The 25760-nt window shown below is 50.3% G+C and overlaps 1 protein-coding gene, 2 non-coding genes and 3 pseudogenes across 3 annotated transcripts; 2 read left to right on the top strand and 4 right to left on the bottom strand.

Annotated features, from left to right (window-relative positions):
• Nucleotides 1–251: 251 nt before the first annotated feature.
• On the top strand, nucleotides 252–369 carry LOC126274493 (5S ribosomal RNA; annotated as a pseudogene).
• Nucleotides 370–7526: 7157 nt separating this feature from the next.
• On the top strand, nucleotides 7527–7644 carry LOC126274526 (5S ribosomal RNA; annotated as a pseudogene).
• Nucleotides 7645–9461: 1817 nt separating this feature from the next.
• Nucleotides 9462–19786, bottom strand: LOC126273229 (keratin, type I cytoskeletal 9-like). Its single transcript, XM_049976773.1, has 3 exons — nucleotides 19648–19786; nucleotides 15650–16345; nucleotides 9462–9502 (listed from the first exon to the last, which is right to left on the bottom strand). Exons 1-3 carry the CDS (start codon nucleotides 19784–19786, stop codon nucleotides 9462–9464), a joined length of 876 nt encoding a protein of 291 aa, XP_049832730.1.
• On the bottom strand, nucleotides 14047–14160 carry LOC126274452 (5S ribosomal RNA; annotated as a pseudogene).
• On the bottom strand, nucleotides 15232–15350 carry LOC126274303 (5S ribosomal RNA). Its single transcript, XR_007550131.1, has one exon. It is a non-coding gene; the product is annotated as a 5S ribosomal RNA (ribosomal RNA).
• On the bottom strand, nucleotides 17114–17232 carry LOC126274541 (5S ribosomal RNA). Its single transcript, XR_007550171.1, has one exon. It is a non-coding gene; the product is annotated as a 5S ribosomal RNA (ribosomal RNA).
• Nucleotides 19787–25760: the final 5974 nt, after the last annotated feature.

Here is a 25760-nt window from a genome sequence, read left to right on the forward strand (position 1 = left end):
CCCTGCGGCGGACAACAATAACAAGGTGCGTCTTCCGCGAGTGTCGGAGGCCGCACGCATCAAACGGATGCCAGGCGGTGCCACGAGCAGCTGTGTTGTGCGTCTGACCCACGTGGCGCCGCGCCACACTGAGCGTCACCTTCGAGGTGGAAGGACGTGCTTTGCGTCAAATGTGCCACCGAAAATGGCGAGTGCGTGTGTTGGGAGGAGAGGCGAAGCATTCTTCTGCCGTGCGGCTACAGTATAAGGACGCCAACGGCCATACCATGTTGAATACACCGGTTCTCGTCCGATCACCGAAGTTAAGCAACATCGGGCCGGGTTAGTACTTGGCTGTCTGCCCGCCTGGCAACACCTCGGTGCCGAGCGAGCAGTACTTCCTTGTGCGACTTGGCTGGCGGCGCCTCGCGTGTCGTCTGTCTCCTGCCTCGCGGCTACATTTCATCAAGTCCGTAAGTTATGGCTATGTTGTATGATAATAGTGAAGAACGACAAAATAATGTGCAATGCGAATTCGATAGTTCCGTCGGAAAACCGTCAGCTTTCGAAATTCACCGTTGGATACTTGAGGAATTGTGTTTGTCGACCGATGACGTTCTCGGAGTTCAATTTGATACTTTTATCAATTCCGTGTTTTTGAAGTTGAAAACTCCCGAATTGTGTGATACCGTGGTAAATGTTAATGATGGTATCCGTAAATTTCGACATCTAGACGGTCGCATTAGTAACGTGACTATTTCTCATGGTGGGTTTGGCCTTCGAAATGTTCGTGTGTTCAACTTGCCTTTTGAAATCCGGAATGACACAATATCTCGTCATTTGCGGCCGTACGGGACCGTGCTATCTGTTTTTAAAGAGAAGTGGTCTTCCGCCTATGTTTTTCAGGTCGAAAACGGCGTGAGGAGTGTAAAGATGATAGTACGACAACATATTCCGTCCTTCTTGTTAGTTAACGGTCATCGTGCTTTTATAACCTATAGTGGTCAACCTCAGACGTGTTCCTTTTGCGGTGCTGTTGGTCATTACCGACAAAACTGTCCTAAACGCAGGCAGCCTGTTCAGTTGCCACGTGAGGACGTTTTAAGTGGGCCTAGCTTTGCTTCTGTTGCTGCAACGAGTTTAGGTTCCGCTCCTCCCGCACGTGTGCAACTCACGCCGCCCCCCCCCCCCCACCCCCACCCCCACCCCCACCCCCACCCCTGTATCGGCCGCCGCTGATGACATGGATACGTCTGTTCCTGATAGTGACTCCGTTTCTGTTTCTGTAGCTCCAGTTGAGCCTTCTTTCTCGCGGCTGCGACAATTGTATCTGTTTTTGAAAAACCGGTAGTGGAGGAAGTCTCACCGCAATCCGTGCCGATGTCTGCAGAAATTGTTCCCCATAATGTGCCGGTTACGGAACCCGATATATCGGTGGTTGCTCCTACTACCGTCCCCGACAGTGTTTCTCCTGCCAGAGCTGTTGTAGAACGTGAAGCTTTTACTGCACCGAAACCGCGTAGGGACCGGAATGTCGCTCGAGCTTCTGGCACACCACGATTACGTAGTGTCAGTAGCTCTGCTTCGTTTAATACGCGTGGTTTTTCGGACAAAAATCGGAGTCCGTCTCCGGTGGCGCGTTCTCCTGCCCCCCCTCAGGTTCGGTCGGTCGGGCAACCGACCTCCCGACAACCGGCCACGCGCGACGGCGTAGACCTCGGCCACCGCCCGTCTCAGGGGGGGAGGCAGCAGGCGCCAGGCGAAAAAGCAGACCTCTTCCCGCACTCAGCCGGAGGGTGATGTTGTTGCTGCAACGCAGAAACGTGACATCGCGGTGCAACATTTGAAAACCTTCCTGAGCCAACCGACTTCTGATGCCGATTCCGGCATGGCGGTGGATCCGCCTTTGTCTGTGACACCTTCCCCCTTTCCAACCAAAAGAAAGGCCGAAGATTCGCACCTTCGTCGTGCCCCCCCTTCCACCCACGATTTGGTGCCGCCTTTATCTTCGGATGTCGAAATGCCCGCTGTGGAGCATTCCGCCACAGAAGGTGCCGTCACAGTTTCTGGGACTCCGCCGCTCCCGCCCCCCCCCTTCCTAGTCAATCACAGGATTGGTCGGCGGACGTGGAGGCCGGTGGTAACCATTAGTGTGATTCATTGTATGTCCTCCCCCTCCTAGCAAGTTTGTATGTTTTATCTTGTTTTAAGCAAATTTCATGTTTTTCTTTTTTTTCTTGTTTTTTAACTGTGTTATTACGTGTATATGGTTAACGACTGTAGCCAGTGGAACATCTTAACAGTTAATCTTAATAAGTTGCGAACTCCGCAGAAGGCTATGATTTTAAAAAATTTCTTGTATGATAATAACTGTCACGTCGCTTTTTTACAGGAGGTGACTTGTGAAGCGCTTTTGTTTTTGCATGATTTTACTCATTTTTCTGTGATTGATAATATTGCCCCTGATAACGATACGGGCACTGCAATTTTAGTGCGTTCTGGCTTACAAATATCTAACGTTGACATTTTACCGAACGGTCGCGCTGTTGCTTGTACCATTTTTGGAATTGTGTTTGTAAATGTGTACGCTCCGTCAGGAAATGTTAAACCGGCCAGGGCTGAATTTTATGGTAGAGATTTGTGTCAGCTTTTATCCAGGAATGTCGATACTTTAATCGTTGGGGGTGATTTTAATTGTGTTTTAGACGACAGCGATCAAGAGCCGCGTCCAAACAAATGTCACGAACTGGGTACTTTAGTCACTAGTTTTCAGCTGCTCGACACGTGGCGTGTTTTACACCCGGATTTCACATACTTCACCTATTTTTACGGTACCGGGCGTTGCCGCCTCGATCGGATTTGTGTGTCTAGGCAGCTGTCTGCCCGTATTTGTAGTGCTGACGTGACTCCTGTCGTATTTTCTGACCACTCCAGTTACTCCTGTCGTCTTTTATTGCCTCGTTTGTGTGTTCCTCGCCGTACCAATCTGTGGAAGTTCAATTGTAGTTTACTCAATGACGACCATTTTGTGACTTGTTTTAACCGTATATGGCAACGGTTGTTGCGGACTCGAGGCGGTCATAGTAGCACCATTGAGTGGTGGGTTGCGATAGTTAAGCCGGCGATTAGGAAATTTTTAATTGATTACAGCCGTGAGGCGGCACGCTGGCGTCGGGCAACGACTCGCTTCCGCCAGGCTTGTTTACGGGACTTAGCGTTGCGGGTGACGTCACAGCCCGAGTTGTTGCCTACTCTGAAGCAATTTCAAGCGAAGCTTTTACTTGACATGCGTGCCGTTAGTGATGGGGTGACCGTCCGAAGTCAGCCTGCGGGACTTGTTACAGGGGAACCTCTGTCCCTTTACCATTTACACAGGGAACGCAAACGGCGTGAACGTTTGAAGATTTATGTTTGGCAGCTGCGAAAAGGCGATGGAACTTCTGTACAGTCGGAAATTGAAACGGATATTTTTGAACATTTCGATTCGCTTTTCCGTGCTGTTGACGTGGATTCCGACGCGTTGCGAGATTTTTTGCAGACTGTACCCCATGTTTTAACTCGCCCGGACAGGAATCATTTAACTGACGCCTTTACGTCTGATGAAGTTCTCGATGCCGTTCGGCGGAGTCCCAACGGGAAGTCTCCAGGTCCAGATGGGATTCCTGCGGAATTTTATTTGAAATTTTTTCATCTTTCTAGTGGATTTAGTAAATGATATTCGAAATGGTGTGACTGTACCAGCTGCCTTTGTGGAGGGGGTTGTGACGCTCGTTCCCAAATCCAATGCTGTGCCAAATATCGACGCTGTCCGTCCGATTACTTTATTAAATGTTGATTACAAGATCGTCACGCGCTGCGTCGCTCAGCGACTTAAAAACATTTTGCCTGCGGTACTTAGTCCTCAGCAAACGTGTGCGGTGCGCGATCGGAATATCTTTGACGCTATCCTTGCTTACAGGGACTGCATTGGTTATGTGAAAAGTGCTCGGCTTCGGACTGCGGCGATTTTATTGGTTGATTTTAAGAATGCCTTTGACCGTATTAGTCATTTTTATTTGCGTCAGGTTTTGGTACGCATGGGGTTTGGTTATAAATTTACCAAATTAGTGACGCATCTGTTGCAAAATGCTACGTCACGCATCTGTGTTAATGGTCGTCTTACTCCTGCTTTTCGTGTAGGTCGCTCCGTGCGGCAAGGGTGTCCGCTTTCCATGGCGCTTTTTGCCATTGCGCTGGATCCCCTCCTCCGCTATATCGGTCAGGAATGTCGCGGCATTCAGATGGGGACTACCAGATTGGTTTGTAAAGCATACGCTGATGACCTTGGCGTATTTATTGAGCATTTAGACGATGTTGACAGGTTGCAAGTCGTCCTGCACAACTTTGAACAAGCTACGGGGGCGATTGTCAATACACAGAAAACTGTTCTTTTACCGCTCACCGCCCGCGCACGTACCCTTCGTGGGGACTGGTTCTGTGTACAGCAGCAGCATAAAGTTCTTGGAATCCTTTTATCTTCGAATCCACAGCAGATGGAAGCATTAAATTGGCGGCCTACGGTGCATCGGATTCGTGCTGTTGTCAAGATCCATGCGGTCCGAAATTTGGCCCTTCGGGAAAAGGTGCATTTAATAAATAACTTCTTGGCAAGGGCGTTGTACCTTGCGCAGGTTCTCCCGGTACCCAAGCAATTGGGGCGCGCCATCACACAGGCGATTTACTGGTTTTTATGGAGGGGGGAGATTTTTAAGGTGTCACATGCTGTCTGTACCTTGGGCCTGTCCGACGGCGGTTTGGGACTTGTCGATTTTTCAGCCAAATGTGCGGCTCTCCTTTGGAAGAGAATTACCGCTGTTATGCAGAAGGCACCTTGCAGTCCCACCGCGGTTGTTTTTAATCGTTATCGTCCTCATTCTGAAGTGGCACCTGTTTCTGTGTCGCACATCCCGTTTTATCTTTCTTACGTGCGCCGCTACTATTTCGATAATAGTTACCTGACACTCGTGACATCTCCGCCCACACGGTTAGCGCTGTCTGCGATGCTATCCGCGGACCTCCTATTCGCTGCAAGTGGGAGTATCGATTGCCACGCTGCAACTGGGTGGCAGTGTGGCAAAACCTCGCCAACAAAGTCCTCCCGGCTTCCGTACACGCTGTGTGGTACAAGGTGGTGCATCGCACCATCCCCACCAACTCCAAACTTCATTCCATCAACCTTATCCCATCTGGAGTGTGTGACGTGTGTACTGTCGACGATACTCTTGAACACCGCTTTGCGTGTGACCGCTTCCGCCGTGTTTGGGACGTCGCCAGCGATATGATTCGTCTGATTCAGCGGGTGGACACTCGAACCGTTACTGTGGATGATGTATTAATTCCGCAGTGTGTCGTCTACCCCACCACCAAGCGAAATGCCACGGTGTGGATCTTTGGCCATACAGTTTTTGCTATTTCCTCCTTAAAGTTGTGTACCGATTTGGACTTCCTTACCTTTTTATGGACCCAACATACTCAGATTCAGACATCGCCACATTATCGGCAAAATTTTGCAAATTTTTTGCAGGTCGCACTGGTGCATGCTTTTGCGCGTATGTCGGTACCCGCGTAACATGGATGTTATTGTCTCGTATTTTCAAATTGCCCTTGAGCGACACAATATGAATAAATGCGACTTTCTCTATGTTTTCTGGAAAGAAAATTGCCGAAACTTGACTATCGAACGACATCAGAAGTCTTTTCAGTCTTTTCTGGACGCTATTGCCAAACTTCTTGTTTGGCATGAGTGTCGGTATTATTAGTTTTTTTTCCCCGTATGTGGCGTGACGAGATTCGTTACTGATGTTTCAGTTCTAATTTCTGGTGGTGACTGTTTGCGTAATTTTTTTTTCATTTCTTTTACTGTCGAGCGCTCCCACTTCTCGTCACGTCTCTGCGCTCGGCACTTTTGGAACTTTTCGTCGGTGTGCGATTCCACACCGGGATTACCGGCGCTTTAAAATAGCGTTTTGTTTCATGTTGTTTTTACATATACCTAGGCTGTTGCGTTATCTCTTTTTCCATACATGAAATATCGTTTTGTTTTACGGTCGATATACGTGCTGACGGGTGTGGGGGCGACACTGTGGCCAGGCCTCAGACTAATTGACCCCTGCCCTCATTGCCGCCGCCCGCCAGCCACGCTCGTTGCCCGACCGACACTGACTTTTCTTTTCTGGTGGATGCGTCGTCCTGGTTGCGTTCAAATGTTTTTGTGTTCCCATTGGACCGTCGTCATCGTCGGTTGTTACGGTGTGAAGCCCCCTTTCTTTCCGTTTCCTCTTTCTGCTTTTGTGTTATAAATGGGAGGCGTTTCTCACATTTCGTTTTCACGTGTTGGAGGACTATTTAATTTATGAAACAAAAAATAAGGTGCTGTTGGCTCCCTCTCATTTTTTCCTTTTTACGTCGCTACACCTGCCAGCCCTCTTTTCATACTAACTCTCAGGTGCGACAAAGATGCTCCCACAAGCATTTTAAACTACTGTATTAAACGTAAGATGCGAAATTACAGTAATGAACTCAGTTTGAGTAAGAATGCGCGAAGGAAGAGTGGTAGGAACTCCTTGAAAGTAACGAAACACTGTGAATCGACAGATGTGCCCTTGAAACGCGTCAGAGCCTACTGTTTTGTAGGAGCGCTAAATTCCAAAAAATAATTAAAAAAAACTAAAAAAAAGAAAAATCAGCTGTTCTCGTACGGTCACCGACGATAAGCAACTGGCAGGGGTAGCCAAAAAATGAAGACAGATAAAGTGTCTCTAGAAATAACAAGAGTATGACACGACAGGACTGTTCTGAAATACGCCAGGGCATATAGTTTTGTAGCAGTGTACAACTGCAAATTTGTAAACAAAAATTTATCTTTCGCCGCTAGAAGAGATGGATGCTTTGTCGAACCACCTGTGTCTTGTGTCCGTGTTTTCGCACCTTTCCACGGCACGGCACAGCGTTGCTCTAGTAGCTCCGAACGGCCGCACACGGCGCCTCGGACACGCCAGTCAGCCCGGCGCCAGTCTCGCAGATGTTTTTCGTGCTTGTGCTGTCATATGGACCACGACCAGAGCGTCAGCGAGCGGCAGCTCAGCTAAGTCGGGACAAGTCGGAACGGAACGGAAAGGGACAGCTGAGAATGCACCGCGCAAATTACGCAAAAGTCTGGAATCGCGGCGCGTGTCAGGCAGGTGAGAACGCCTCCCTCGGTCCAGCAGGACACTGCCACACCCCGCGCAGTCCACCCGCCGCCCGGCCGCGCGCAATCCCTGCCACGGACAACAATAACATGGTGCGTCTCCCGCGAGTGTCGGAGGCCGCACGCACCAAACGAATGCCAGGCGGTGCAACGAGCAGCTGTGTTGTGCGTCTGACCCACGTGGTGGCGCGCCGCCCTGCGCGTCGCCTTCGGGGTGGAAGGACGTACTTTGCGTCAAATGTGCCACCGAAAACGGCGATTGCGGGTATTGGGAGGAGAGGCGAAGCCTTCTTGTGCCGTGAGGCTACAGTATAAGGACGCCAACGGCCATACCATGTTGAATACACCGGTTCTCGTCCGATCACCGAAGTTAAGCAACATCGGGCCCGGTTAGTACTTGGCTGTCTGCCCGCCTGGCAACACCTCGGTGCCGAGCGAGCAGTACTTCCTTGTGCGACTTGGCCGGCGGCGCCTCGCGTGTCGTCTGCTTCCTTTGCCACGTGGCTAAACTTGTACTGACTGTAAGTAATGGATTTGGTTTATGATGACAGTGAAGAGAGACAGAACAATGTTCAGTGCGAGTTTGATCGTTCCGTAGAAAAACCCTCCGCTTTTGAAATTCATCGTTGGTTAATTGAGGATTTGTTGTTGTCTACTACTGACGTACTCGGTATTCAGTTCGATACGTTCTTAAATTCTGTGTTTTTGAAACTCAAATCTTCCGATCTGTGTGATGCTGTTGTTTCTGTTAATGACGGTATTCGCAAATTTCGCCACCTTAACGGAAATGTTAGTAATGTAACTGTGTCTCACGCTGGTTTTGTTGTTCGACAAATATGGATCTCTAACCTTCCGTTTGAAATTCGCAACGACACTATTTCTCGTCACTTGCGGCCATATGGCACTGAGTTATCTGTTGTGAAGGAGAAATGGTCGTCTGCATACATTTTTCAAGTCGAGAACGGTGTGCGGAGCGTGAAAATGGTTGTCAGGCAACACATTCCGTCCTTTATTTTGGTCAACGGCCACCGTGCGTTTGTGACTTATAGTGGACAGCCTCAAACTTGTTCATTTTGCAATGGTGTCGGTCATCACCGGCAAGACTGCCCGAAACGCAAACGGCCCGCTCAGTTACCGATTGACGACAGTTTGCGCGGGGCCAGCTTTGCCTCTGTCGCCGCCACGGTCTTAGGTACAGCCCCCCCCGCACCTTCGCGCCACGTGGCCGATGCTAACCTCGCTGCCGTCGCGGTTGCCATGGATGTGTCCCCTCCCAGCAGTGACCTTGTTTCTGAGTCTGACGATTCTGCACAGGCGACGGCTACTGTGCAGGCTGCCGAAATTTTGTCTTTGCCCGATGTTTCATTTGCAACTGTGTCCGAACCCGCGCCCACGTCGGCGACTGATTTAGTGTCGACAGCTGTTTCGCAGACTGTGTCGGTACCGGAATTCTCTGGTACGGTGACTGACTTCGTTGACGTGGCCGCCAGTGCTCCTGTTCCCACTGCTGCCGTGGACTTGCAGGAATTTATTGCGACTCCGCAACCGCGGCGTGGTGTATTTCCGTCGCGAAGTTCTATCAGGCAACGTGCACGCAGTGTCGGTCGGTCGCCTTCCTCAGGCAGGGGGTTTACACGACCGGACCGCAGCCCGTCTCCGGCTGACCGTTCCCCCGCCGCTTCCCGGCAGTCGCGGGTTGGTCGGCAGGACTCCCAACAGCGTGTCGCGCGTCGGGACCTAGACCCCGAGCGGCGGCAGTCTCAGGCTTCCGGCTCCGGGCGTCACACACAGCGATCACAACAACAACAACAACAACGTCGTGCCGCTTCTCGCCAGCGTCTGCCTGACGATCCTAACGTTGCCGATCAGAAGCGTGATGTCGCTGTTCGACATTTACGAACCGTTTTAAGTCAGCAGCCCGTTGGTTCCGATTCAGTTGTGACGGCCGACACGGCTTTGGCTGTGGCGACGCCGCAATTGCCGACGAAACGGAAGGCCGAAGACACCCACCAGCGTCGTGTCTGTCCTTCTGCCCCCGAGCGAGTGCCGACTTCTTCCGACGTGGAGATGCCCGCCGTTGATCCTTTGTCGGTAGCTTCCGGTGGCGCAGATTCTGGGACCGCGTCCACCCCCACTCCCGTCCACCCCACTGCGTGGGCGGAGGACGTGGAAGGTGGTGAGACGACTTAATGATTCCTTTGTTGTCCCCTAATCCGGTTGACGGGAATTAAAACCCATCTTTTTAGCATACCTTTTATCCTTTCTGGTTGCTGAAATTCCATCCATGTGTGCTGTCTGTTTTTAAATGAGGAATTTTTTGTGCTTGTGTCTTTTAATTGTGTATGGAGCCTGAGCGTTGTTCGTGGAATATTTTAACTATCAATGTTAACAAGTTGAGTAATCCACACAAGTTGTCGGCCTTACTCGCTTTTTTACGTGATTCCCATTGTCATGTGGCATTCATACAGGAAGTTACGCGTCAGGCTCTGTTGTTTTTACTTGACACTTCTGATTTTACTGTCGTTGATAATATAATGTCGGACGAACAGACTGGTACTGCCATCTTAATTCGTCCGGAATTTGATGTTGGCAATCTTGAAATATTGCCAAATGGCCGCGCTATTGCATGTACCATTAACGGTGTTGCTTTTGTTAATGTGTACGCTCATGCCGGTGACAAACCAGCGCGCAATAAGTTTTATGGTCAGGATCTTTGTCAACTTCTCCATCACAATCGTACTGACTTAGTGATTGGTGGTGACTTTAATGCAGTAATTGATGGTCGAGATCAGGCGCCGCGTCCTAACTGGTGCCAGGAATTGCGTACGTTGGTTGACAGCTTTCGGCTCCGGGACACGTGGCGTGTCCTTAATCCGGACAAGACGCATTTCACGCACTTTTACGCCACCGGTCACAGTAGACTCGACAGGATCTATGTGTCTTCGCCGCTCGCCGCCCACGTCCGGAAGGCGGACGTGTTGCCGGTCATTTTTTCAGACCATTGCGGCTACTTGTGTCAGCTCCTCCGACCGCGTGCCCGCCCTACTCGGCGCAACAATGTTTGGAAATTTAACTGTAGTCTTTTGGACGATGCCAGTCTCACGTCTCAGTTTACTGCGTTGTCGCGCAAGCTCCTGCGTGATAAAGGCGATGACGGCAGTACTCTTGTTTGGTGGATGGGGGTAGCCAAGCCGGCTATTAGGCGTTTTTTAATCGTTTTTTAATCGATTTTAGTTTCGATGCAGCGCATTGGTGTCGGTCGATGACACGTTTTTACCAGGACTGCTTAAAGGATCTCGCTCAGCGGCTCACGGCGTCTCCTGACTTGCTTCCTGTTTTTAATCAATTTAAGGCCAAGCTCCTCGATGATCTTCGTCGGAAGGGTGTTGTGGCTATCGCGCGGAGCCAACCGGTGGGTGACGTAAAAGGGAAACCGCTCTCTCTTTACCACCTACACAGGGAGCGCCGGCGGCGCGAGCGGTTGGCTATCCGTAAATGGATCCAGCAGGATGGCACGTCCACCTCAGATGGTGCGGCCATTGAGAGGGAAGTTCACGCGCATTTTGCGACGCTCTTTAGACAAGTGGACGTAGACGACGCGGCGCTGCGCGATTTTTTGCAGAGAGTCCCACGTGTGTTAACGAGACGGGATAGGGCTGTTTTAAATGAACCTTTTACCTTTGATGACATAGATGCAGCTGTGAAACGGAGTCCTAGGGGCAGGTCCCCTCGACTGGACGGGATTCCCGCAGAATTTTATTTAAAAATTTTCCGTCTTTTAAGTCGTGTTTTAATTGACATCATGAATGAGATCCATAACGGCGTTGATATTCCGGCGGAATTTTCCGAAGGGCGCATTGCACTCATTCCGAAATCGACCGCAACACCACTTCACGACAGTGTTCGGCCCATAACCTTACTGAACGCCGACTATAAAATTATAGCACGGTGCATCACGCACAGACTGACGAACGTTATGCCGAAGGTGGTGAGTGAACATCAGACGTGTGCTGTCAGGGACCGTAACATTTTCGATGCTGTCCTGGCGTACCGGGATTGCATCGGCTATGTTAAAAGTCACAGGCTCCGGACGGCTGGGATAATGCTGGTCGATTTCAAAAACGCCTTCGATAGGATTAGTCACACCTATCTGCGGCAGGTGTTGGTCGGTTTTGGATTTGGCACCAAAATGACGAAGATGGTGCACAATATTTTGCGGAATGCCACGTCGCGGGTCGTAATCAACGGAATTGCCAGTCGTGTGATTCCGATTAGCCGTTCAGTTCGTCAGGGTTGCCCCTTGTCTATGTCGCTCTTCGCTTTGGCGTTGGATCCGCTCCTCCGCTGTATCGCCCAGGGTTGCCGAGGCATTCGCATTGGTGACGATCAGCTGATCTGCAGGGCGTATGCCGACGACCTCGGCGTGTTCCTTGATCAGCCAGAGGACATTGACAGGCTGCATGGTGTTTTGCAGCGATTCGAGAGGGCAACGGGGGCTGTCGTCAATCCTCGGAAAACTGTTTTGCTCCCTCTTACACCTCGACTGCGTACTGTCCACGGCGACTGGTTTTGTGTCAAGCAACGGCAGACGGTTCTCGGTGTCATCCTGACTGACAATACGCAGCGCATGGAAGCTCTTAATTGGCGGTCCACGCTGTACAAGGTTCGGGCTGTTGCAAAATTGTATGCCTCTCGGAATTTGGCCCTCCGTCAACGGGTGGCTCTTATCAACACGCAGATTTTGGCAAAAGTGTGGTATCTGGCACAAGTCCTACCTGTGCCGAAACAGCTGGAAAGGGCTATTCAACAGGCGGTCTATTGGTTGCTGTGGAAGGGTGACATTTTTAAGGTCTCCCTGGCAACCTGTACCTTGAGTCTGGCGGAGGGGGGGCTGGGTTTAGTTGATTTTCGCCACAAGGGCGCGGCGCTCTTCGTGAAGCGGCCAAAGTTGGTGATTGACAAGGGGCCGTGCAGTCCGACGGCTGCCTTGTTCCATGCATATCGCCCACCATCTGTGATTGCTCCGGTCTCGGTCGGTCATATTCCGTACACCTTGAACTTCGTACGCCGGTATTATATTAATAACAGCTATCTAGTGCTTGGTGATGTCCGTGCGTGCAATGTCGGTGACATTCTTCGCGCTCTTCGGGGCTCGCCAAGCAGGAATAAATGGGAGTATCGGCTACCTCAGCATGACTGGAAGGTGGTGTGGAGAAACCTCGCCGCCGCCGTCGTTATTCCGGCCCACGTTCACGCGACGTGGTATAAAGTGGTCAACCGCACATTTCCAACTAACGCTAAGCTGCACTCTATCGATCTGATTTCTTCGGGTGTCTGTGATTCGTGTCCTGAGGAGGACACCATCGAACACCGATTCGAGTGTCGAAAATTCCGTGTTGTTCGGGATTTTGCTTGTGACATGGTGCGCTTAATCAACAGGGTGGACAGGCGTGCCTCAGTGCGCGGCTTATACGGCCACCATACGAAATGCCACACTTTGGATTTTGGGACACACGATTTTTAGTATTTTCACCCTGAAATTGACTGATGCTGTCGATTTTCTGTCTTACCTGTAGGCGGAACATCGTCAGACCCTTGGTCGATCGGCTTATTCCCTGACTTACGCCAATTTTTTGCATGTCGCTTTGGCCCATGCGTTCACCAAATTGTCACTTACCTTATGAGACTGCATACCTGATCTTGACATTTCTACATTTGCTATCTGGCAGTACTGCTAATACCAATGTTGACGTGATATGACGAACCCCTGCATGTCATCGGACTTGGCTCCTTGGATAATGATTTATGGCACTGTAAAGCTGTGTTTATATGGACCGTATATTATCGAAAACGTAAGAATGACATACAGTTATGTGAATGGAGTTTTGTCCGTCACAGTACTTTTCTGTTTTCTTTCCTTTGCTTTTTTTCCCGTGTTGTTTTTATTTTCTCGCAACGCCTGAGGAGACAGTATCAGGGAGATGAATTTATCACAGTTGGTGTGTGCCCGCCTGTAGGATTCCCTCCTGTTACTGTGCGTCGACATTTTTTTAAATTTTTTATGTCCTATCCGTCGACCATTAGCGGAGACATTTTTCTTGAGACTTTATTTTTGTCCGGTGGAATTTCTTTTTTGGCGGATGCAGCGTGACTGTTGTTTTGGAGGGTTGTCGCTGCTCTGGAATGCTGTCCCAGCAGGCTGCAGCGGCGTCCAGTGGCCAATTTTGTTTCTTTTATTTGGGATAATGTTTGAAAGAAGGACTCCCATTCGTTTCTTTCGTGTTTTGGAGGATAAAATTTATTAAAACACACAAAAACAAAAAAAAGGAAAAATTTTCAAAAATTGTGCTGTTGGCTCCCTCTCTTCTTTTAAATTTTATGTCACTACACCTGGCAGCAGTCTTTTCATACAAACTCTCAGGTGTGACAAAGATGCTCCCTCAAGCATTTTAAACTACTGTATTAAACGTAAGATGCGAAATTACAGTAATGAACGCAGTTTGAACAAGAATGCGCCAAGGAAAAGTGGAAGGAGCTCCTTGAAAGTAACGAAACACTGCGAATCAACAGATGTGCACTTGAAATGCGTCAGAGCCTACTGTTTTGTAGGAGCGCTAAATTCCAAAAACAAAATAATTAAATAAAAAACTAAAAAAAGAAAAATCAACTGTTCTCGTACGATCACCGATGATAAGCACCTACGTTAGTATTTGGATCGGTGACTGTAATTTCGCATCTTACGTTTAATACAGTAGTCTAAAATGATTGTGGGAGCATCTTTGTTGCACCTGAGACTCAGTATGAGTAAAGGGCGACGTAAAAAGGAAAAAATGAGAGGGAGCCAACAGGAGCCGGTGTTCCGAGGCGGTCACCCATCCAAGCACTAACCGGGCCCGATTTTGCTTCGGTGATCGGATGAGAACCGGTGTATTCAACATGGTATGGCCGTTGGCGTCCTTATACTGTAGCCGCACGCCAGAAGAAGGCTTCGCCTCTCCTCCCAATACACGCAATCGCCATTTTCGGTGGCACATTTGACGCAAAGCACGTCCTTCCACCTCGACACTCGCGGGAGACGCACCTTCTTATTGTTATCCGGCGCAGGTCTTCCGGGCGGCGGGTGGACTGCGCGGGGTGTGGCAGTGTCCTGCTGGACCGAGGGAAGCGTTCTCACCTGCCTGACACGCGTCGCGCTTCCAGATATTTGCGTAATTCGCACGGTGCATTCTCGGCTGTCCCCTTCCTTCCCGACTTGTCCCGACTTTGCTCAACTGCCGCTCGCTGCCGCTCGGGTCGTGGTCCATATGACAGCACAAGCACGAGAAACATCTGCGAGACTGGCGCCGGACTGACCGGCGTGTCCGAGGCGCCGTGTGCGGCCGTTCGGAGCTACTAGAGCAGCGCTGTGCCGTGCCGTGAAAAGGTGCGAAAACACGGACACAAGACACAGGCGGTTCGACAAAGCATCCATCTCTTCTAGCGGCGAAAGATAAATTTTTGTTTACAAATTTGCAATTGTACACTGCAACAAAACTATAAGCCCTGGGGTATTTCAGAACAGTCCTGTCGTGTCATACTCTTGTTATTTCTAGTACACTTTGTCTGTCTTCATTTTTTGGCTACCCCTGCCAGCCCTCTTTTCCAGATTTCCCAGGCGGTCACCGATCCGAATACTAGCGTTGTTGCTTATCGTCCGTGATCGTACCAGAACAGTTGATTTTCGGTTTTTTTAGTTTTTTATTTAATTATTTAGTTTTTGGAAGTTAGCGCTCCTACAAAACAGTAGGCTCTGACGCATTTCAAGTGCACATCTGTCGATTCGCAGTGTTTCGTTACTTTCAAGGAGTTCCTACCACCCTTCCTTGGCGCATTCTTGCTCAAACTGAGTTCATTACTGTAATTTCGCATCTTACGTTTAATACAGTAGTTTAAAAGGCTTGTGGGAGCATCTTTGTCGCACCTGAGAGTCTGTATGAAAAGAGGGCTGGCAGGTGTAGTGAAATAAAATTTAAAAGCAGAGAGAGAGCCAACAGCACCCGGTGTTCCCAGGCGGTCACCCATCCAAGTACTAACCGGGCCTGATGTTGCTTAACTTCGGTGATCGGACGAGAACCGGTGTATTCAAAATGGTATGCCCGTTGGCGTCCTTATACTGTAGTCGCACGCCAGAAGAAGGCTTCGCCTCTCCTCCCAATACACGCAATCGCCATTTTCGGTGGCACATTTGACGCAAAGCACGTCCTTCCACCTCGACACTCGCGGGAGACGCACCTTCTTATTGTTATCCGGCGCAGGTCTTCCGGGCGGCGGGTGGACTGCGCGGGGTGTGGCAGTGTGCTGCTGGACCGAGGGAAGCGTTCTCACCTGCCTGACACGCGTCGCGCTTCCAGATATTTGAGTAATTCGCACGGTGCATTCTCGGCTGTCCCCTTCCTTCCCGACTTCTTGTCCCGACTTCTTGTCCCGACTTCTTGTCCCGACTTCTTGTCCCGACTTCTTGTCCCGACTTCTTGTCCCGACTTCTTGTCCCGACTTCTTGTCCCGACTTCTTGTCCCGACTTCTTGTCCCGACTTCTTGTCCCGACTTCTTGCCCCGACTTCTTGCCCCGACTTCTTGCCCCGACTTCTTGCCCCGACTTCTTGCCCCGACTTCTTGCCCCGACTTCTTGCCCCCGACTTCTTGCCCCCGACTTCTTGCCCCCGACTTCTTGCCCCCGACTTCTTGCCCCCGACTTCTTGCCCCCGACTTCTTGCCCCCGACTTCTTGCCCCCGACTTCTTGCCCCCGACTTCTTGCCCCCGACTTCTTGCCCCCGACTTCTTGCCCCCGACTTCTTGCCCCCGACTTCTTGCCCCCGACTTCTTGCCCCCGACTTCTTGCCCCCGACTTCTTGCCCCCGACTTCTTGCCCCCGACTTCTTGCCCCCGACTTCTTGCCCCCGACTTCTTGCCCCCGACTTCTTGCCCCCGACTTCTTGCCCCCGACTTCTTGCCCCCGACTTCTTGCCCCCGACTTCTTGCCCCCGACTTCTTGCCCCCGACTTCTTGCCCCCGACTTCTTGCCCCCGACTTCTTGCCCCCGACTTCTTGCCCCCGACTTCTTGCCCCCGACTTCTTGCCCCCGACTTCTTGCCCCCGACTTCGTGTCCCCGACTTTGCTCGACTGCCGCTCGGGTCGTGGTCCATATGACAGCACAAGCACGAGAAACATCTGCGAGACTGGCGCCGGACTGACCGGCGTGTCCGAGGCGCCGTGTGCGGCCGTTCGGAGCTACTAGAGCAGCGCTGTGCCGTGCCGTGAAAAGGTGCGAAAACACGGACACAAGACACAGGCGGTTCGACAAAGCATCCATCTCTTCTAGCGGCGAAACATAAATTTTTGTTTACAAATTTGCAATTGTACACTGCTACAAAACTATAAGCCCTGGGGTATTTCAGAACAGTCCTGTCGTGTCATACTCTTGTTATTTCTAGTACACTTTGTCTGTCTTCATTTTTTGGCTACCCCTGCCAGCCCTCTTTTCCAGATTTCCCAGGCGGTCACCGATCCGAATACTAGCGTTGTTGCTTATCGTCCGTGATCGTACCAGAACAGTTGATTTTCGGTTTTTTTTAGTTTTTTATTTAATTATTTAGTTTTTGGAAGTTAGCGCTCCTACAAAACAGTAGGCTCTGACGCATTTCAAGTGCACATCTGTCGATTCGCAGTGTTTCGTTACTTTCAAGGAGTTCCTACCACTCTTCCTTGGCGCATTCTTGCTCATACTGAGTTCATTACTGTAATTTCGCATCTTACGTTTAATACAGTAGTTTAAAAGGCTTGTGGGAGCATCTTTGTCGCACCTGAGAGTCTGTATGAAAAGAGGGCTGGCAGGTGTAGTGAAATAAAATTTAAAAGCAGAGAGAGAGCCAACAGCACCCGGTGTTCCCAGGCGGTCACCCATCCAAGTACTAACCGGGCCCGATGTTGCTTAACTTCGGTGATCGGACGAGAACCGGTGTATTCAACATGGTATGGCCGTTGGCGTCCTTATACTGTAGCCGCACGCCAGAAGAAGGCTTCGCCTCTCCTCCCAATACACGCAATCGCCATTTTCGGTGGCACATTTGACGCAAAGCACGTCCTTCCACCTCGACACTCGGGGGAGACGCACCTTCTGATTGTTATCCGGCGCAGGTCTTCCGGGCGGCGGGTGGACTGCGCGGGGTGTGGCAGTGTCCTGCTGGACCGAGGGAAGCGTTCTCACCTGCCTGACACGTGTCGCGCTTCCAGATATTTGCGTAATTCGCACGGTGCATTCTCGGCTGTCCCCTTCCTTCCCGACTTGTCCCGACTTTGCTCGACTGCCGCTCGCTGCCGCTCGGGTCGTGGTCCATATGACAGCACAAGCACGAGAAACATCTGCGAGACTGGCGCCGGACTGACCGGCGTGTCCGAGGCGCCGTGTGCGGCCGTTCGGAGCTACTAGAGCAGCGCTGTGCCGTGCCGTGAAAAGGTGCGAAAACACGGACACAAGACACAGGCGGTTCGACAAAGCATCCATCTCTTCTAGCGGCGAAACATAAATTTTTGTTTACAAATTTGCAATTGTACACTGCTACAAAACTATAAGCCCTGGGGTATTTCAGAACAGTCCTGTCGTGTCATACTCTTGTTATTTCTAGTACACTTTGTCTGTCTTCATTTTTTGGCTACCCCTGCCAGCCCTCTTTTCCAGATTTCCCAGGCGGTCACCGATCCGAATACTAGCGTTGTTGCTTATCGTCCGTGATCGTACCAGAACAGTTGATTTTCGTTTTTTTTTAGTTTTTTATTTAATTATTTAGTTTTTGGAAGTTAGCGCTCCTACAAAACAGTAGGCTCTGACGCATTTCAAGTGCACATCTGTCGATTCGCAGTGTTTCGTTACTTTCAAGGAGTTCCTACCACCCTTCCTTGGCGCATTCTTGCTCAAACTGAGTTCATTACTGTAATTTCGCATCTTACGTTTAATACAGTAGTTTAAAAGGCTTGTGGGAGCATCTTTGTCGCACCTGAGAGTCTGTATGAAAAGAGGGCTGGCAGGTGTAGTGAAATAAAATTTAAAAGCAGAGAGAGAGCCAACAGCACCTTTTTTTTTTTTTTTTTTTTTTTTTTTTTTTTTTTTTTTGTGTAGCGACGTAAAAAGGAAAAAATGAGAGGGAGCCAACAGCACCTTTTTTTTTTTTTTTTTTTTTATTTTTTTTTTTTTTGTCGCACCTGAGCGTTTTTACGAAAAGAGGGATGGCAGGTGTAGTGACGTAAAATTTAAAAAAAGAGAGGGAGCCAACAGCACCTTTTTTTTTTTTTTTTTTTAAATTTAAAAGAAGAGAGGGAGCCAACAGCACCTTTTTTTTTTTTTTTTTTTTTTTTTTTTTTTTTTTTTTTTCCTTCTTAAACGTAATCCCTAATAAAAGAAAAAATTGGCCACTGGACGCCGCTGCAGCCTGCCGTGACAGTGTTCCAGAGCAACGACAACCCTCCAAAGCAACAGTCACTCTGCATCCGCCAAAAAAAAGGAGATTCTACCGGACAAAAATTAAGTCCCAAGAAAAAACGTCTCCGCTAACGTTCGATGGATGGGACATAAAGAATAAAAACTAAACGTCGACGCACAGTAACAGGAGGGAATCCAACATTCAGGCACACACCAACTGTGATAAATTTATCTCCCTGATACTGTCTCCTCACGCGTCGCGAGAAAATAAAAACAAAAACAACACGGGAAAAAAAAAACAAAGAAAAGAAAACAGAAAAGAACTGTGACGGAAAAAACTCCATTCACAGAACTGTATGTCATTATGACGTTTTCGCTAATGTACGGTCCATATAAACTCAGCTTTACCGTGCCATAAATCATTATCCAAGAAGCCAAGTCCGATGACATGCAAGGGTTCGTCATATCACGTCAACATTATTATTATCATTACTGCCAGATAGGAAAAGTAGAAATGTCAAGATCGGGTATGCAGTCTCATTGGGTAAGTGACAATTTGGTGAACGCATGGGCTAAAGCGACATGCAAAAAATTGGCATAAGTCAGGGAATAAGCCGGTCGACCAAGTGTCTGACGATGTTCCGCCCACAGGTAAGACAGAAAATCGACAGCATCAGTCAATTTCAGGGTGAAAATACAAAAAATCGTATGTCCCAAAATCCAAAGTGTGGCATTTCGTTTGGCGGCCGGATAAGCTGCGCACTGAGGCACGATGGCGTCCAAGGCCGTCACCTGCCGCCTGTCCACCCTGTTGATTAAGCGCACCATGTCACACGCAATATCCCAAACAACACGGAATTTTCGACACTCGAATCGGTGTTCGATGGTGTCCTCCTCAGGACACGAATCACAGACACCTGAAGAAATCAGATCGATAGAGTGCAGCTTAGCGTTAGTTGGAAATGTGCGGTTGACCACTTTATACCACGTCGCGTGAACGTGGGCCGGAATGACGGCGGCGGCGAGGTTTCTCCACACCACCTTCCAGTCATGCTGAGGTAGCCGATACTCCCATTTATTCCTGCTTGGCGAGCCCCGAAGAGCGCGAAGAATGTCACCGACATTGCACGCACGGACATCACCAAGCACTAGATAGCTGTTATTAATATAATACCGGCGTACGAAGTTCAAGGTGTACGGAATATGACCGACCGAGACCGGAGCAATCACAGATGGTGGGCGATATGCATTGAACAAGGCAGCCGTCGGACTGCACGGCCCCTTGTCAATCACCACCGTTGTCCGCTTCACGAAGAGCGCCGCGCACTTGTGGCGAAAATCAACTAAACCCAGCCCCCCCTCCGCCAGACTCAAGGTACAGGTTGCCAGGGAGACCTTAAAAATGTCACCCTTCCACAGCAACCAATAGACCGCTTGTTGAATGGCCCTTTCCAGCTGTTTCGGCACAGGTAGGACTTGTGCCAGATACCACGCTTTTGCCAAAATCTGCGTGTTGATAAGAGCCACCCGTTGACGGAGCGCCAAATTCCGAGAGGCATACAATTTTGCAACAGCCCGAACCTTGTACAGCGTGGACCGCCAATTAAGAGCTTCCATACGCTGCGTATTGTCAGTCAGGATGACACCGAGAACCGTCTGCCGTTGCTTGACACAAAACCAGTCGCCGTGGACAGTACGCAGTCGAGGTGTAAGAGGGAGCAAAACAGTTTTCCGAGGATTGACGACAGCCCCCGTTGCCCGCTCGAATCGCTGCAAAACACCATGCAGCCTGTCAATGTCCTCTGGCTGATCAAGGAACACGCCGAGGTCGTCGGCATACGCCCTGCAGATCAGCTGATCGTCACCAATGCGAATGCCTCGGCAATCCTGGGCGATACAGCGGAGGAGCGGATCCAACGCCAAAGCGAAGAGCGACATTGACAAGGGGCAACCCTGACGAACTGAACGGCTAATCGGAATCACACGACTGGCAATTCCGTTGATTACGACCCGCGACGTGGCATTCCGCAAAATATTGTGCACCATCTTCGTCATTTTAGTGCCAAATCCAAAACCGACCAACACCTGCCGCAGATAGGTGTGACTAATCCGATCGAAGGCGTTTTTGAAATCGACCAGCATTATCCCAGCCGTCCGGAGCCTGTGACTTTTAACATAGCCGATGCAGTCCCGGTACGCCAGGACAGCATCGAAAATGTTACGGTCCCTAACAGCACACGTCTGATGTTCACTCACCACCTTCGGCATAACGTTCGTCAGTCTGTGAGTGATGCACCGTGCTATAATTTTATAGTCGGCGTTCAGTAAGGTTATCGGACGAACACTGTCGAGATGTGGTGTTGTGGTCGATTTCGGAATGAGTGCAATGCGCCCTTCGGAAAATTCCGCCGGAATATCAACGCCGTTATGGATCTCATTCATGATGTCAATTAAAACAGCACTTAAAAGACGGAAAAACTTTAAATAAAATTCTGCGGGAATCCCGTCCAGTCCAGGGGACCTGCCCCTAGGACTCCGTTTCACAGCTGCATCTAAGTCATCAAACGTAAAAGGTTCATTTAAAACAGCCCTATCCTGTCTCGTTAACACACGTGGCACTCTCTGCAAAAAATCGCGCAGCGCCGCGGCGTCTACGTCCACGTGTCTAAAGAGCGTCGCAAAATGCGCGTGAACTTCCCGCTCAATGGCCGCACCATCTGAGGTGGACGTGCCGTCCTGCTGGATCCATTTACGGATAGCCAACCGCTCGCGCCGCCGGCGCTCCCTGTGTTGGTGGTAAAGAGAGAGCGGTTCCCCTTCTACGTCACCCACCGGTTGGCTCCGCGCGATAGCCCCAACACCCTTCCGACGAAGATCATCGAGGAGCTTGGCCTTAAATTGATTAAAAACAGGAAGCAAGTCAGGAGACGCCGTGACCCGCTGAGCGAGATCCTTTAAACAGTCCTGGTAAAAACGTGTCGTCGACCGACGCCAATGCGCCGCATCGAGACTAAAATCGATTAAAAAACGCCTAATAGCCGGCTTGGCTACCCCCACCCACCAAACGAGAGTATTGCCGTCATCGCCTTTATCACGCAAGAGCTTGCGCCACAACGCAGTAAACTGAGACGTGAGACTGGCATCGTCCAAAAGACTACAGTTAAATTTCCAAGTATTGTTGCGCCGAGTAGGGCGCGCACGCGGTAGGAGGAGCTGACACAAGTAGCCGCAATGGTCTGAAAAAATGACCGGCAACACGTCCGCCTTCCGGACGTGGGCGGCGAGCGGCGAAGACACATAGATCCTGTCGAGTCTACTGTGACCGGTGGCGTAAAAGTGCGTGAAATGCGTCTTGTCCGGATTAAGGACACGCCACGTGTCCCGGAGCCGAAAGCTGTCAACCAACGTACGCAATTCCTGGCACCAGTTAGGACGCGGCGCCTGATCTCGACCATCAATTACTGCATTAAAGTCACCACCAATCACTAAGTCAGTACGATTGTGATGGAGAAGTTGACAAAGATCCTGACCATAAAACTTATTGCGCGCTGGTTTGTCACCGGCATGAGCGTACACATTAACAAAAGCAACACCGTTAATGGTACATGCAATAGCGCGGCCATTTGGCAATATTTCAAGATTGCCAACATCAAATTCCGGACGAATTAAGATGGCAGTACCAGTCTGTTCGTCCGACATTACATTATCAACGACAGTAAAATCAGAAGTGTCAAGTAAAAACAACAGAGCCTGACGCGTAACTTCCTGTAAGAATGCCACATGACAATGGGAATCATGTAAAAAAGCGAGTAAGGCCGACAACTTGTGTGGATTACTCAGCTTGTTAACATTGATAGTTAAAATATTCCACGAGCAACGCTCAGGCTCCATACACAATTAAAAGACACAAGCACGAAAAACTCCTCATTTAAAAACAGACAGCAGACATGGACGGAATTCCAGCCACCAGAAGGATAAAAGGTATGCGAAAAAGACGGGTTTTAATTCCCGTCAACCGGATTAGGGGACAACAAAGGAATCAGTAAGTCGTCTCACCACCTTCCACGTCCTCCGCCCACGCAGTGGGGTGGACGGGAGTGGGGGTGGACGCGATCCCAGAATCTGCGCCACCGGAAGCTACCGACAAAGGATCAACGGCGGGCATCTCCACGTCGGAAGAAGTTGGCACTCGCTCGGGGGCAGAAGGACAGACACGACGCTGGTGGGTGTCTTCGGCCTTCCGTTTCGTCGGCAATTGCGGCGTCGCCACAGCCAAAGCCGTGTCGGCCGTCACAACTGAATCGGAACCAACGGGCTGCTGACTTAAAACGGTTCGTAAATGTCGAACAGCGACATCACGCTTCTGATCGGCAACGTTAGGATCGTCAGGCAAACGCTGGCGAGAAGCGGCACGCCGTTGTTGTTGTTGATGTTGATGTTGTGATTGCTGTGTGTGACGCCCGGAGCCGGAAGCCTGAGACTGCCGCCGCTCGGGGTCTAGGTCCCGACGCGCGACACGCTGTTGTGAGTCCTGCCGACCAACCCGCGACTGCCGGGAAGCGGCGGGGGTACGGTCAGCCGGAGACGGACTGCGGTCCGGTCGTGTAAACCCCCTGCCTGAGGAAGGCGACCGACCGACACTGCGTGCACGTTGCCTGCTAGAACTTCGAGACGGAAATTCATCACGCCGCGGTTTCGGAGTCGCAAAAAAATCCTGCGAGTCCACGGCAGCAGTGGGAACGGGAGCACTGGCGGCCACGTCAACGAAGTCAGTCACCGTACCAGAGAATTCCGGTACCGACACAGTCTGCGAAACAGCTGTCGACACTAAATCAGTCGCCGACGTAGGCGCGGGTTCGGACACAGTTGCAAGTGAAACATCGGGCAGAGACAGAATTTCGGCAGCCTGGACAGTAGCCGTAGCCTGTGCAGAATCATCAGACTCAGAAACAAGGTCACTGCTGGGAGGGGACACATCCATGGCAACCGCGGAGGCAGCGAGGTTAGCATCGGCCACGCGGCGCGAAGGTGCGGGGGGGGCTGTACCTAAGACCGTGGCGGCGACAGAGGCAAAGCTGGCCCCGCGCAAACTGTCGTCAATCGGTAACTGAGCGGGCCGTTTGCGTTTCGGGCAGTCTTGCCGGTAATGACCGACACCATTGCAAAATGAACAAGTTTGAGGCTGTCCACTATAAGTCACAAACGCACGGTGGCCGTTAACCAAAATAAAGGACGGAATGTGTTGCCTGACAACCATTTTCACGCTCCGCACACCGTTCTCGACTTGAAAAATGTATGCAGACGACCATTTCTCCTTCACAACAGATAACACAGTGCCATATGGCCGCAAGTGACGAGAAATAGTGTCGTTGCGAATTTCAAACGGAAGGTTAAAGATCCGTATTTGTCGAACACCAAAACCAGCGTGAGACACAGTTACATTACTAATATTTCCGTTAAGGTGGCGAAATTTGCGAATACCGTCATTAACAGAAACAACAGCATCACACAGATCGGAAGATTTGAGTTTCAAAAACACAGAATTTAAGAACGTATCGAACTGAATACCGAGTACGTCAGTAGTAGACAACAACAAATCCTCAATTAACCAACGATGAATTTCAAAAGCCGAGGGTTTTTCTACGGAACGATCAAACTCGCACTGAACATTGTTCTGTCTCTCTTCACTGTCATCATAAACCAAATCCATTACTTACAGTCAGTAGAAGTTTAACCACGTGGCAAAGGAAGCAGACGACACGCGAGGCGCCGCCGGCCAAGTCGCACAAGGAAGTACTGCTCGCTCGGCACCGAGGTGTTGCCAGGCGGGCAGACAGCCAAGTACTAACCGGGCCCGATGTTGCTTAACTTTGGTGATCGGACGAGAACCGGTGTATTCAACATGGTATGGCCGTTGGCGTCCTTATACTGTAGCCGCACGCCAGAAGAAGGCTTCGCCTCTCCTCCCAATACACGCAATCGCCATTTTCGGTGGCACATTTGACGCAAAGCACGTCCTTCCACCTCGACACTCGGGGGAGACGCACCTTCTTATTGTTATCCGGCGCAGGTCTTCCGGGCGGCGGGTGGACTGCGCGGGGTGTGGCAGTGTCCTGCTAGACCGAGGGAAGCGTTCTCACCTGCCTGACACGCGTCGCGCTTCCAGATATTTGCGTAATTCGCACGGTGCATTCTCGGCTGTCCCCTTCCTTCCCGACTTGTCCCGACTTGTCCCGACTTGTCCCGACTTGTCCCGACTTGTCCCGACTTGTCCCGACTTGTCCCGACTTGTCCCGACTTGTCCCGACTTGTCCCGACTTGTCCCGACTTGTCCCGACTTTGCTCGACTGCCGCTCGCTGCCGCTCGGGTCGTGGTCCATATGACAGCACATGCACGAGAAACATCTGCGAGACTGGCGCCGGACTGACCGGCGTGTCCGAGGCGCCGTGTGCGGCCGTTCGGAGCTACTAGAGCAGCGCTGTGCTGTGCCGTGAAAAGGTGCGAAAACACGGACACAAGACACAGGCGGTTCGACAAAGCATCCATCTCTTCTAGCGGCGAAAGATAAATTTTTGTTTACAAATTTGCAATTGTACACTGCTACAAAACTATAAGCCCTGGGGTATTTCAGAACAGTCCTGTCGTGTCATACTCTTGTTATTTCTAGTACACTTTGTCTGTCTTCATTTTTTGGCTACCCCTGCCAGCCCTCTTTTCCAGATTTCCCAGGCGGTCACCGATCCGAATACTAGCGTTGTTGCTTATCGTCCGTGATCGTACCAGAACAGTTGATTTTCGATTTTTTAGTTTTTTATTTAATTATTTAGTTTTTGGAAGTTAGCGCTCCTACAAAACAGTAGGCTCTGACGCATTTCAAGTGCACATCTGTCGATTCGCAGTGTTTCGTTACTTTCAAGGAGTTCCTACCACCCTTCCTTGGCGCATTCTTGCTCAAACTGAGTTCATTACTGTAATTTCGCATCTTACGTTTAATACAGTAGTTTAAAAGGCTTGTGGGAGCATCTTTGTCGCACCTGAGAGTCTGTATGAAAAGAGGGCTGGCAGGTGTAGTGAAATAAAATTTAAAAGCAGAGAGA

This window comes from Schistocerca gregaria, chromosome 5, assembly GCF_023897955.1.
Source record: "Schistocerca gregaria isolate iqSchGreg1 chromosome 5, iqSchGreg1.2, whole genome shotgun sequence".
Lineage (NCBI taxonomy): Eukaryota > Metazoa > Arthropoda > Insecta > Orthoptera > Acrididae > Schistocerca > Schistocerca gregaria.